Here is a 14,364-nt window from a genome sequence, read left to right as displayed (position 1 = left end):
TTAAAGTTTAAACAGCCCAAGATTTAGAGGTATGAAGGAAGCATTTCAGAAGTAACTGTGTGGGTTTGGTCTGGTCAGTGGTGTTGGAATCCAGAATCCCTTTTCATACTCCTGCACAGGGCCTCCAAAGGTCTTGCCAGGCTATTTATCAGTCAGGGAAGTTTCATCAATAATACATTGTGTTTTTAATGCAGTGCTGTCATACACTGCACTTTAGCAACCATAAATCTGAAACAGCCACTGAAAATAATTACACAAGACAAGTTATACTAAAATTACTTTATTACAGCTGATTTCTGTTCAATATCCCTCTGCCAACACAATGGTAAATATAATACAAACAAATAATAAATTTGATCCTATTCTTATTCTGTTTTGTGTCTTTATACAAAAATTTAAATCCACTTTTAGCACTTAACCATCTTTTATGTACTATCTTCATAATCTCTCTGACATTCAAAAACAACTTCCACCATCTATACAGTTTAATACAGGTTATGAGTTGTAGTGGTAATGTGCCAAAGAAGAATACTGACATCTTCAAAGAAATGCAATCTCTTTTCATCATTTGCCTGTCACCTCATCCTTTTTCTAAGCCTTTATTTCTCTTTGGCCACTAGTCCAGAACCACCTTGGTTTTATTTTTCATACATTTCATGTCATCAGCCGTGATGATTATGATGAAGATGAGAAGATGCAGTGGTATCTGGGCTTGGCAACTCGGGTATGGCACAGTGTTTGACCATAAAAAAAGATTGCTGTTTTCTGTTGCCTGTTCTGTTTCAGTTATGCTTTCAGTCAGTAGAATAAAAGTTGACATCAAAGTAATAAAATGACAATAAAAAATAAAACCCAGGCTGGTAGAATGGCCTCGACTGACAATGATTGACAACATTACCAAGACTCCCTCGCACACAATATTGACATGAAAGCTAACATGAACTGTGCATACAAACTCAAAGGTTGGCATGTATGTGAGGTTTCTCTGGCCGAACATTCAAACTCTTGGCCATGGTTTTGACTTAAGGTCTCATCATTATAAATACATTCCCATTTTCCTCATCAAATAATGAATAAGAACTGTAACCTGCTTTGTCACAGTAGCTTGAACAACTCACTTGGCATTATAGACATTTTGGACTGAACCATATGTCACTTGGTATAATGCAGAACTTTAGAAAGGATACATACATGTGAGAAATCGCACCTAGTTAAGAAAAAGACCCCACATTTTTTGTGTCCTCAGATGTGATAGGAATATACATCACAGTATGACATTCAGAGAGCCAGCATGGGAAAAGATGGCTCTGAATTAGAATGGAAAAGGGGACAAATGCCAAATGGGTGCAGTGAAGGAGGGTTATCTCTGCAGTGATGATGCTCAGAGATGGCTGCCTGAATAATTAAGTGGTATTTAAAGAAGATGACAGCAAATACATGCATGTGAGGCATTCTGTCTGTGCACGCAAACCGAGAAAATCTTCCAGACAACAGTTCTTTCACTTAGAGAGTGAAAGCTTTTGCTAAATCAGTGTGGTCTGTCAGTTAAATAAAGTTAGTTTAAGAAATAATTTTCTTAAAATGTGAGTTTAGTCTTTCATAAAATATACACATATGAACATTTCACTCCAGCTTTATGATTCAGGGGAGTTTCTTAAGAGAGCTTCCAAAGAAGGCCTTTCTTTCTAAAGTGTTTAAATTCTCTGTATGGAGATGAAAACTTGTACAGAGAATCTGTTAAAAGCTTAAAAGGGAAAAAAAAACTTACCAAACAATATAAAAAAGCAAAAGTGGGGAGCAAAACAGATATTTATCAGAGGTGCTGATAAAAACATAAAATGAGTACTTAAGTGCTTTGTTTTCATTAGTTTTGGATTTGGCTGTTTTCATAGTGTGTAATTTTACATTTACATGTACGTGCTACAATATCATCCATTCAGCCACCCTTGTTCTGGGTTCTGTTAAGATGCTGCAACATCCTAAGCACCTTTAAAAGTTTTTTAGTGTTAGTTAACTGAGCCCAAAGTTTTTATGTTATCTTAGTACTGCCAAGCCTGCTGTCATGGTCATGACAATAACAAGAACTGTTTACCTGAACCTAATGATTTTTTTGGTACCTCAAGCACCCTTGCCTCCTCTATTTTAATGACAGTTCAGAAGTAACACCAACAACAAGGTTTTAACAGTAAATCTGCAGAAAGAGGGTAAAAACTTCCACTCACATTCTTTATGTAGACATACACTACTCGGTCTTGCCTATACTTGGGGAAAATTGCTCCTCGAAGAAATCACAGCACAGTTAAGTTTGACTCCTCGACTTAACTCAAGGCGTACCGACAAAACACTCATCCACCAGGTGCTCTGTGAAAAACTTATACATATTTTGCTGTATAAAGTGCTTTCAGAAAGGCAGCAGTTTTAAAAAGGCACTAATACAAATCAACAGATCAACACTAGAATTGTTTTTGAAGGCAAACAAGTCTCCTTTTTTTCAGCCCCTCACTCTTCCCCTTTTGAATGTGTACACTCACAATCTGTGTAACGCAGGGATTCACCCCTACAGTACCTCCACTCTAAATATAACCCTAACTCATATAAACAAATACTTAACTATTTCTCACCATTCATAGGCAATGACCTAACTTTACTGCAAACACAGTGAACAGAATATATTGAGCATTTGTGTCCTCTCAAGTACAATCACAGCATGGACTGAACTGAACCTACACTGGCACTGATTATTAACAGATGAAATCTTAAATATTGAACTATAAACATCTGCGCAAGATTTCTATAATCAAAGGTTAAAAGGCACTGTAGTAGTGTTGTCGCATAAGCCTTAATCAGTTGAGATGAGATTATTTGGCTCTGAATTTGCAAAGTCTCAGTTTGGCTGATGCCCAGGAAATAAGGTGAAGTAAAACTACTAAATCACTATGACCATTACAGCAGGCTGGTATCACAACAGCAACATCCTCAGATAGTTCTGCTGCGCTTTAACCATCAACCAGTGTATAACTGAGGATGAATCAGTGGAATTAAAGGAAGGGAAACTAAATAAAATCATTGACCTGTAAATGCTTGATACCACATTGCTTAAAAGGACACAGTGAACACATGCCAAAGGCTTTTAACAGTGTCTGATGTGCAAAATGAAAGCAATGGCTGTGAAAAGCACAAAACATGTAGTTTTAAAATTACCCAGGAGAAAGCTGTAGATAAAAACAAATGGGAGTTTTATATGTTGACACTCAAATTGCAAATGTAACATGAATTTAACGTTCGGTATGCATATCGATAAACTGCAGTGAGGATGGGCTGCGTCTTTTCCAGCCCTTTTGACCTGAGCAACTTTTTTTTTATCACACATCCACATCTGTACACTGGAGAAACAGAGGCGTGGGGACTGACAGAGCAGCAAAGCTCAGTGCCAAAACGCTGTCCTGCACAGTTAGTGGATTCTACATCCCCACTCAAACTCAGGAGCTGACACGAGATTTATGTGTAGGAGAGATGTGACCCGTTGGATATTTGAGAAGTGACACTGGTACTCCTGCTCATGCTCTGCTCGCTTCGCCCTCCTGAGGGTGTCCTCCCCATCGCCTGGGGGCTGTTCTGTACACCTCCGCTGCTGCGGGACATCAGTGCTGCAGCTGATGGGTGGCCCCACGGTGACGGAGCCCCACCTCCCTGCATGCCCTGCCCCCAGCCTTGCTGCATAGGTGCTCCTCCAGGACTGGAGTGATAGTGGTGATGACTGCCTTGGTGGCTTGACCCTGCACCTGAGCCACCACTGCCCCAGTGTGGCCCTTGAGAGCCCCCTGGTGGGTGCTGCTGCTGATGGTGACTCCAGTTTCCTGGAGCCCCGGGAAAGCTATTGCTGAGCCCCTCTGGAGAGACAGCCGATAGCACCATGTTGCTGAAACCAAGGCGCATACTCTCTGAGTCAAAAGCCTCCACTTCCCTAGCTTGGCGCTCCAGCAGGCTCCTGATTCGCTCCATGCACTCATTTTGCAGGGACATCATCTCCTCCTCAATCTAAGAAGAATAGAATAATTTGTAAATAACAGTGTTGACATGTGCTTCAAACTGCATTTTATGCAAACAAAAAATAACACAGCAGGCCTTCTAAATCAAAACAGATGAAACCTGTGCCACTGAGCATTTAAAACTGCACAGAACCCCACAGTTTAAAATGTTGCCAATATTACGGAGTCAGCTTCATGTGAATCTCGGTGGGAATATCAATAGACACAGACCTTCTGTTCCAGCAGGGCCCTTCGGAGTGACACCCTCTGCTCCAGATCTTTCCTCTCGCGGTCGTGCTGGGCATCCGTCTGCATCTTGATCTTGCTCTGGTAGGCATTGAGAAGCTCCAGCTCCTGCTGTAGTTGCATTCGTAGGCCTTGGCACTGAGCCTCCTGAGTCTCATCCAGACGTAGCTGAAGAGATAAAATACAAACCCAACTTAAACTTACTTAAACATGTCAATCTAATGGTGAGATTATGAAAACCTGGGTGACACTGCCACTGTAAAACTTAAAACTTTCAGGATTGGATATTCTCTCCGTTGCCAGACTTACCGCCTGTGTGGAAAGCATCTCGTTGATTGAGTGATCATACTGCTCTGCCAGGATGGCGAGTTTTCGGTGCTGCTCCTGCTTCAGCCGCTTAAGGACAGCCTTGTGCTCTGACTTTGGTGTGGTCTCCAAGAGGTGGTTCCTCAGTGCTTTGTACTGCCGGGTCTGGATTTTACATGTGTCCTGGAACTGTTTCTTGATCTGTAGCTCTTTGGACTAGGTTGTAGAAAAAAAAAATAATTACAGAAAGGTCTAATAACTACAACAAAGAGAAATGTGTTATTTCTTTAAGTTAAGGTCATTTAAATCCTGCATTAACCTAAGTCTCATTCAGTGTTTTTACTTTCTTTTAAACAAAATATCTTTTGATCATTTAATGTGCATGAATGCACACAAGCTGAGTTCTCACCTTGAGGCTCTTGGGTTGCTGGCGAACCTCCATTACGTGCTTACGCCGAAGTTCCCTCTCCCTCCTCTTGTTGTACTCCTGTTGGTTGGTGAGCTCAGTCTGGTGCTGCAGGCGGATCAGCTCAGCCCTCGTCTTTTGGATGGTGTTGAGCTGGCGGAACTCCAGCTCCTGCATGGATTCGTGGTGCCGGAGTAGCATGGCATGTTCCAAGTCCTTCTGGGTCTGACGCTTACTTAATTCCTAATTATTTGCAAATTAAGAGATGAATGAATAAAGATAACTGTTGGGCAATAAAGATAACTTAATTTAAGGTTTTAATATGTAAATCACTGTTTTGTATATTTGGGTACCCAAATACAATGAAGAGGACAGAAAGTTGGGCTGACCTCACGCACTAAGTCCTGCTCAATGTTATGGCGAGCAATCAGGATCCTCCGTTTGAACCTGCGGCACTCTAGGTCCAGATACTGCCTCTGTCTGCGCTGTAAGTTGGCCTCTTCCTCTGCTTGGAAGTGTTGGAAGTTCTCCTTTTGCTTTGCCAACCACTCCTGCTTCTCTTTCTTGGGTGTTGACTGGTTTTCATTCAACTCCTAAACCAGAAGAAAAATGCGGGTCAGTAACAGAAGAGACCAGACAGCTTATACAGTAAGTACAGTGCTCATTTTGGAGAAACCTCTTTACCTCTTTGAGTTGCTCCTTGCGAAGCTTGTACTCTCTTTTTTGAGACTCTAGGAAGCTGTTAAGCTCTTTCTTTTGCTGACTCTGAATATGTTGTTGGAACTTCTTTTCATCATTACTAAAAGTTTTTGCCTAAAGGAAAAAAAAATGCACATCAAAATCAGTTTGCTGTTAGTAAAAATAAGAAAGTGCATTATAATTCTGAAATGAAGATATATATGAGCTTAAAACATACATCTTTCTCCATGGACGCCTGGTGCTTCTTTATCAGTTTCTCCATCTCCTGGGCAAAGCTATTCCTCTGGTTCTCCAGCTCCTTGTCCAAACGGAGTCTGTGCTCATCCATCTCAGCCTTCAGCTTGTTTTCCAGAGCCATCAGCTGTTTCTGGTGCTGCCGCCTCATACGCTTGTAGCCTAATATCTGCTCTCTCAACTCAGAATCCTGCTCATGCTCCTTAATCTGCCGAGTGAGCTGGAAAATGCAGAACACAGATTGTCTTTTTTTCACTGTCGTTTGTGGAAGGAAAGAGTTTTTGAGGAAAGAATATGTGAGAGGCTTATGTGTGTTAATAGTGAAGAATTCAAGGGAAAACAGTTCTTCAGTTTTCACAGGCAAATTTAAGACTATAAAATACTAAAACTTAACCACAGTCCTGCTTTGAACTACATATATTAAGTTGCAAATGTTGAGCCTTAAAGCTTAGGCACAATATTTTTTACTTCAAACCAACGAATATTGTGGAAAATGTCCGACCAATATACAACCCTTTCCTTAGCAGTTATTTTTACCTCCGCCAAGGAGGTTATGTGATCGGCAGGGTTTGTTAGTTTGTTAGTCTGTTAGCAACATAACTCAAAAAGTTATGGACGGATTTTGATGAAATTTTCAGGAAATGTCAGAAATGGCATAAGGAAGAAGTGATTAGATTTGGGGAGTGATCCGGATCACTGTCTGGATCCAGGAATTTGATTTAAGGATTCTTTACTATTGGGAGATAGGGCTAATCGTGGAGGTCTGCGCTCTCCGAGTGCTTTTCTAGTTGGCTATAATATTATTTGATCTGTAAAAACAGTAACTGTGTTATTACCACTGAGGCTGTACGAATAGTAGCAAAGTGCTCGCGGTTCCGTTTTGGCCTTGGAGTTTGTGCAGGTTGAGACTGTGGCTCGGTTTGCCTGGTGTTAGGTTCTGACTCTTCGTTATATGTCTGCTGTTCCTCCTGAAAGAAAGGAAAGATGCATAGACTACATAAAAAGCATAACGAGAATTATATACAAACAGAATCAAATTTATTTAAAAATGAGCATTAGGGAGTTAGTACGAGTAAGCTCCTTACTGGTTTCAGATGAATCACAGAGCTATTGGACATGACTGTGTGATCTCCCTCCATGTCTACCTCACTCTTGTCATCTCCTGCATCTGTCAGGCTGTTTACTGAACTGCTTTGCGAACTGGCACTGATCGACATGCTGGGAATGGACTGGTTGCTCCCCACGCTGTTCACTGTACCCGTCCTGCTCACACTGTGCTCTGGCTCCTTAAAATAACACACATGGCAGACAGTAACAAGGTTACCACAATGATCTCCAATAACTCAGAATGACAGAAAATAAACCACTAGCTGGACTGGAGATAAGAGAAATGGATTAAAGGAGAAATTCAAGCTGGCAGTGGTTTTAGAAGTCATGTGACATACCTCCTCCTCATCTTGTGCCTCTGTTGTTGGGCCATTGTGGGCTTCCTGAAACAATATTTTCTTCATTTTACGATACTGCAGATTGTCCAGCTCTCGTACTGCATCCTTGGTCCGACTTATGAGGTCTATAAGAACTGATTCTGGTCGCTCACGTTGGACAAATGCATGCTGGAGGAGAAAAACATGGGTAAAAATTCCTGAGCTCGGGGTTTGTTTTAGGGTTTAACCATAAGGAGTACAGAAGTATTCAATAGCCTTTTTAAAATAATTATTTTCACCTTTAAGAGCTCTTCAGAGTTCGGTCTATCCTGGGGAATTTTCTGAAGGCAAGAGTCTACAAAGTTTCGGAAATAATCCGTCCTAAAATTAAAAGATAAATGATAGGTTTGTTATATAATGATCTCAAGTTGAAAACAAAACAAAACAAAACAAAAAAATACAAATTTTGAACATACCATTCACTAGACTGCAGCATGGGGCTTTCATTCTGTGCTATATGGTATAAGGCACTCATTGCATTCATGTTGAACAGTGGAGGTTTCCTCTCAGCTAAGTAACATGTTTCATCAAGGATTCACATTATTTGTTGAGGGGAAAATAAGGGAAAAGACAAGATTATTCACTTATCCATTGACTAAAAGAGCAAAATATACTGGTTATTAGATGTTTGTAAAAGTTATAAAGTACATGGATTGGCCTTACCTAATTCAATGCAAGTTATCCCCAATGACCAAATGTCCACCTTTCCATCATACTGTCCCTCATCCATGGCTAAAATAACTTCTGGGGCCATCCTGAAAACACAAAAAAAAACCCCACATAAATAGAAATTCAAAAGCTTGTAAAAGAACTTCATTAACATGAACACATGCGCTTTATCGTACCAATATGGAGTCCCAACAAAGGAGTTGGCGGGACAGGCAATAGAGGCAGAACCAAAATCTGCCAGTTTCACCTGCCCAGGCTCCGTCAGCAAGATGTTTCCTGCTTTGATATCTCTGTCAAACACAGAGAAGGAAATGATCACAACACTACACTAGAAGACAGAAAAGCCTGAGAGCAAAAGCACTTGGTTCTCAGCATGCGCCCAAACCCTTGAAACACTTACCGGTGAATCATGTTGTGGGAGTGAAGATAAGCCAAACCTTGAAGAGCACCGTGGGTAATTGCAGCTATTTCAACTTCTTGCAGGGGTTTCTTGTGAACTGCAGAGGAAACATTCACCAACGGAGATGTAAATTGAGAAAAAAAGCATCAAGAAGGCAGGCTTCTGCATGCAATCAAACATTATAAACTCAATGAGAACAAGTTCAGAAGGATTTCAACATACCTTCTAACAAATCTGAGGCTGAGCCAAGACAGTACTCCATTACGAGCTGCAACAAAATAAAGATGGATCTGTGTTAATTCAATTTTTGCCATCTTTTTCTTCTTTGTCACCTTATTTTGGTAACGCCATATCACAACTGATGCTATAATGTAAAAGTTTACCCAGGCTGTGTGCTCTCGCAGGTAACATCCTTTGTACTCAATGCTGTTGGGGTGTTGTATTCGCTGCAGGAATTTCACCTCCTTGATTATGTCTTGCCATTTCTGTGAAAATGGGGAAAATTTTAGACTCTTATTACAAAAACTCATGAATTGCCTTTCTTAAATGATTAAGGTTTGTGAAAACTACCATACCTCACTGGACTGCTTTCCACTATAAGACATCTTCTTGATGGCCACCACCTCATTTGTCCGCACATCCCGTGCCTGGAGAATGAGCACATTGCATATTGATCTCATAATCATTTCTATTTTCTACTTAAACAATATTTATTCTATTTGTATTACTTTCCTCTTTATTACTCAGTAAAACTGACAAGGGACCTTGCTGCACAAACCATCAAGTATTAGATCAGGTAAGTGATCCTTGTGAGCATTCAGAGTATGTAAACACAATATAACTGTGGGTAAAAATAGCATTACACAACAACAACAGGTTGTTAATTCTCTGTAAGCTCATTGACATTACTAGTGAATCCTACAAAGTACTTGTGCATACCATCTACATTAAAGAGTCTACATATCCCATTTTATCTGAAACATTTAAGAAATTAAGACAAAATAACAAATATTTAAAAGAAATAATGCTGAAGGATGAATGTAAATATTCTTCAATGTTTCAAAGGAAACAATGGCATTTGTGGCAAAATGCTCTTCTGTTAATAACTGTCATACCACGGTATGCCTTAATATTAGTCCATTGTTACAATTAGGGATGTAACGATATGAAAATTTCATATAATGGTTATTGTGACCAAAATTATCGTGGTTATCATTATTATCACGGTATTGTTGAAATGTGCTCAAAATTTTCAAAAAGTACTTATACACACACTGAAATCATTTAACCAAGGTCTTTTTAAATAAAATAAAATAACAAACACAATGTACTTTGTTGGCAGAACATTAAAGTATTAACATCAAACATACAAATGTGCATTAAAGATGGCACCTTATGGCCATAAGAGGTAGCTGCACTTTGTGCAAATTGTAGATAAGATCCAATAATGCTTTTCTTTACATTCAGTGCTCAAGACTAGATTTAGTCTTACAGATCTAAGAAAAACTGGTACAGAAAGAACACTTTCACTGTTTCATGTACCTTTGTGTACAATCTCTCTCTCTTGCGCTCTTTCGCTCTCTCTCTCGCTCTCTCTTGCTCGCTCTCGCCATGTTTTCAAACTGCGCACGCACACCAGAGTCTCAGAGAGCGCTACTCCTTCTTCTTCTATGGTGTTAAACGGCAGTTGGCATCCATGAAGTTGCATTATTGCCACAGAATGCTGCGGCTTCTCCAGGAATTGAGCAGTATCACCGTGAGTTTTCAAAGTGCCGTAATCAAACACGGTTTTAAAGGTAATTAAAAATTGAAACGGTAATACTAAACGTCTCAAATTTTACCACGGTTTATAGTGATACCGGTTATCGTTACATCCCTAGTTACAATGTTACAATGTCATTTAGCAGGTGCTTTTGTCCAAAGCAAGATTGCAATAATAGCTTTGCTTTTCAAAAGGGATGCCCGATATTATTAGCATACGCAGATATTAGCTTTAAAGTTCACCATCATTAAACCATGGTCTTGGCGAATACTTGATTCTGCTTGGCTCTGGAAATTCCATTGGTGTCCATTAACTTCTGATATATGGACACCGTTTGAATTTCACAAGTAGTTCCAGTCAAAAGTCATTACACTATTCCAAATTAATGCACAGCATCCATGAGCAGCTACTCCATGAGGAGTAACTATAGCAACCTGAGACAGTCATATTTTCTGAGCAGGGGGTACAGCCCTGCCAGCCTAAGAAGCCTGCAGACCAGCATCAACCGTCACTTAACTGACTTAGGGTGCACTCACACTAGGCCATCCGTCCCGTGCCATATTCTAACCATGCTGAAGCCCATTTGACCCCCTCCCCAGTCCCCCACTTCGACCTGCACTCACACTGCTCAACGCATCCAGGCTTGGGCACGGATATGTCATGCACTGACGTCCTCACACGAAGCGCCCACTGTTGTAAATTTACACTTGTTGATGAATCAGTATATGTAAGTGTTGTCTTTTAGGCTGTAAAATAGCAACAGATTTATTCGATATCTGATCTGACACCAGAGTTATTTAAGCTGACCTAGGATCTGTAGCTACGTTAACTATAAAGAGCACAGTGAGGAGAGACAGAAAGAGAAAGCAGTTCATATACTGTCAATATACTATCTGAGACCCCGTGGAAATCTTTTACGCGCCATGAACTGAGCCTTTTCACTGCGTTTGGATGCTGTTCAGTGCTGCACCAAACAAGCTCTCATGTCACAAGACAGCCTGAGTCCAGAGTAGGATGAAATGATCAGATAAAAGTTTTTTTAAATGATGACAAGAGCAATTTTAACCATCTGATTAGAGCTGGAGGTGAATAAGCCTCAGGATTAATAAGCTATGTTCCGTCCAAACGTCAGTGATCAAGACCACAGTTTCACTTCTTGGTGACATGAAATAGAATTAGAGGTTTATTCAGTGGATTATAGTTTGGCATTATAATTTTATAATAAGAGAGGTTACATCAGCCGTATGAATAACCCCGGCACACACTTGTCCACGTAATTGGCACTCTCCTTTACGCACGGAGAATGAAAGGTGTTTGTTATCCTGTGAGCTGCTGTTTGTGACTCAATTAAGATAGAAAGCTTTATTTCACAAACCAAAAATCCTTTCACAGTGGTTAAAGCCTGACTTTGCTCGAAACTGGTCAGAAATGTGGACTGGACTGGGATCCATTCGAACAGTCGTAGTAAAGCTGTGTGAAGTTAAATTCTTCAGTTCTTAAAAAGTCCTTGTAACTTGTTGAAATTCAATGAGACAAAATAGTTCTCTTTATCTTTCTAGAAAAAATCCTGCTGTCTCTAGCATGCAGCTGCTGTGCTCTCTGTGCTCTAAAGCGGGTCCCTCTGTTGTTATTCATGTTACGTTACATTCCTGTGCTTGTGCCCCTTCATTTGCATCTGTGCCGTGCCTAGGCCCACCTTGTCCTTCCGTGCCGGGGTTGTGAAGCGTGCCGCGCCGAATCACGGGACAATTGCACTTACACTGGCCAAACGTACCGGGCTTTAGGCTGAAATGAGCCCAGGCACGGTACGGATGGCCTAGTGTGAGTGCACTCTTAAATAAAATGATAGACTCTAGGTTAATGACCAGTAATAGAAGAGGGTCTTATCTCCTATATCCGATATACGTCTTGTTTCCAGGCTCACCTTAACATTGGGAGGTGAGTGAAGCAAAAAACTCACTTCCCTCTTGTCCTAACTGCTATAAACTATTGTAAGAAGATTCAAATGATATAAACAAAAGAGAAGAAGCCATTATTTCTTTGCAGAGCCAAAGGAAACGCCTCTGATAAACCGGCATGATATTATCTGATAAATATTGACGTGTCTGATGAACAATCAGCACCTGCAGGGCGCGGACAGTTCCATTTCACCTCTATTACCTTGTAGTGCAGAAGGGGGAATTATTCTGTTTATTCAAACAGCTGCCTGCCAAAACTAAGCTTTCTATCAGATGACTGTTCATGTTAACGTACAAGTTTATAGTCTGATCACAGATGACTCTTAGTCTCACTCGTCTTCATGTCTTTTCATTGATAAATCCACTCAGAAAGTGCTCTGAGCGGACTAGTTTTTTTGACTTTGTGTTGTGACTTCGTATCTATGGCCTGCCCTATATACTGGAGTACTGAACTATGTTTACATTCCCTAAGAACGTTATGGGATTGGAATGGCTATTCCAGTTGTTAGCCAAGCCCTCATGCTTGGGGAACAAAATATATTTTTTTAGTAAAACTTTCTATTTTGATCACAAAAAGTATGAGATTATAAATTAGTACTTTTATTAATTATTTTCGTTGGCAAGTGACCATGGTATAAGCAGACATAAAGCCAAACCATATTTCACTGTTGCCTGTTTAAAAGTATGTTATAGAGATTAACTACTGTAGTAAGGATGCAGACTTTAAAGATGACTGAAGGAAAGTTTACCAAGTCCATGCTGCTCAGATGATCAGCTGCAAACAGATGCAGAGCTGACGCTAGAGTCACAAGACTTCTTTCCCAGCCGGGGAGAAACAGCTCCCAGTTCAAGCAGACATCTTTTGTCTCACAGCAACACTGAACAACTCACTCTTCCACACAGATGCAACAACAGCCCTGAAATAAAGCCTCATTACCATGTGGGACTGTGCCTCTTTATTGCCATTGTTCCTTACTACATTGTTGCTCATGAATGAGCCTTGTTGTCATGTCTCATGATGGCATTTTCAACTGAGGACATGTGATCTCAGAAGTCAGTGATGATAACTGATACCTCATAAAACAACCTTGCATTCTGACTAACACAGACTCACACATGCACAAGAATGCAGCAGGACAGGACAACAAAAGCTGGAGGGCTGGAATTCCCAATGTATGTCCTCACTGCGCTGCATTTCTCAGCATTTCCTGTTCGCACAGCTATTGGGAGGTAGGAAGGGGCCCTAGTGAACATTTTGACTGGTGATTATCTGTCTGTCTTGACTTCACAGCTATGGCATGCATCAAACATTGAAAGACAGTTAAACCTTTCTTATTGATTCAAAAATGTATATTTTCACTATTTTAAGATTAAGTGTACATCTTAATGTATATATAATGATGATCTGTCAAGTCACTGAATCAGCAAAACAAAAACGTATAGTTTGCAGTGTCAACCATTAATGTTTCCTTAGTCTTAGTCCTAGATGTCAAAAGAGAAAAAAAAACAATGTCATCTTTTAACCAGTTGAAGTTAATATTTAAGTTCAGGCCTACACTATAGAACATACATTCGGGGCTTCACTGTGGGGAAAGGAAGGTATAAACCTTTAAGCACAGTGCTGTAAATATCCCTTTAATGTTAAGCCTTCAGCACATAACCAACGTCTGCCTTAAAGCAAACTTTAAAATGTGCATTTCTGATGTAAACACGCCTTAAACACAAGCTTATATCCTTAGTTACCTGTGGCTAACTTAGGTAACACCTCAGGAGTGTTGCAACACAAGTGGAATTAGAGAAAGGACTTAGTGGGATTTTCTGAAAGTTGTCACTTAACCGAAGCTGCTTCAGCTGTCTCATGAGCAACTCAAACGTATGAAGTCTGAAATGTAAGGACTCAACAACACTCCCAAACGTGCGCAAACAAATCAGAGGTATTGGGAGCTCCAAGCTAACCAACGTTGACTGTAATGTTAGCTACACACCAAACTTAACGTTAGCTCTGCCAAGTTACGTGTCATAAAATAAAATAATCCGAGCAACATTCACAACGTGTGAAATATGCTAGTAGATGAATATATACACGACTGTAATATAATTTTGCCAACTTTAAGACGTATTTGTAAGAATTTGCTGAAGTAGCGAGCAAACCTCTGTGATGTTTGCTAAGTT

The 14,364-nt window shown here is 40.3% G+C and overlaps 1 protein-coding gene across 1 annotated transcript; it reads right to left on the bottom strand.

Annotated features, from left to right (window-relative positions):
- Positions 1-282: 282 nt before the first annotated feature.
- Positions 283-9,173, bottom strand: taok1a (TAO kinase 1a). Its single transcript, XM_041803023.1, has 18 exons — positions 9,048-9,173; positions 8,856-8,957; positions 8,695-8,740; positions 8,473-8,569; positions 8,249-8,362; positions 8,067-8,158; positions 7,820-7,913; positions 7,643-7,724; positions 7,365-7,532; positions 7,005-7,205; positions 6,756-6,887; positions 5,903-6,139; positions 5,671-5,799; positions 5,376-5,579; positions 4,990-5,229; positions 4,584-4,796; positions 4,260-4,442; positions 283-4,038 (listed from the first exon to the last, which is right to left on the bottom strand). Exons 1-18 carry the CDS (start codon positions 9,156-9,158, stop codon positions 3,499-3,501), a joined length of 2,985 nt encoding a protein of 994 aa, XP_041658957.1. The 5' UTR covers positions 9,159-9,173; the 3' UTR covers positions 283-3,498.
- Positions 9,174-14,364: the final 5,191 nt, after the last annotated feature.

The sequence above is a fragment of the Cheilinus undulatus genome, linkage group 2 (assembly GCF_018320785.1).
Source record: "Cheilinus undulatus linkage group 2, ASM1832078v1, whole genome shotgun sequence".
Taxonomy (NCBI): Eukaryota; Metazoa; Chordata; class Actinopteri; order Labriformes; family Labridae; genus Cheilinus; species Cheilinus undulatus.
Note: the sequence above shows the minus strand (reverse complement) of the source record. Positions and strands in the feature narration are given on the sequence as shown.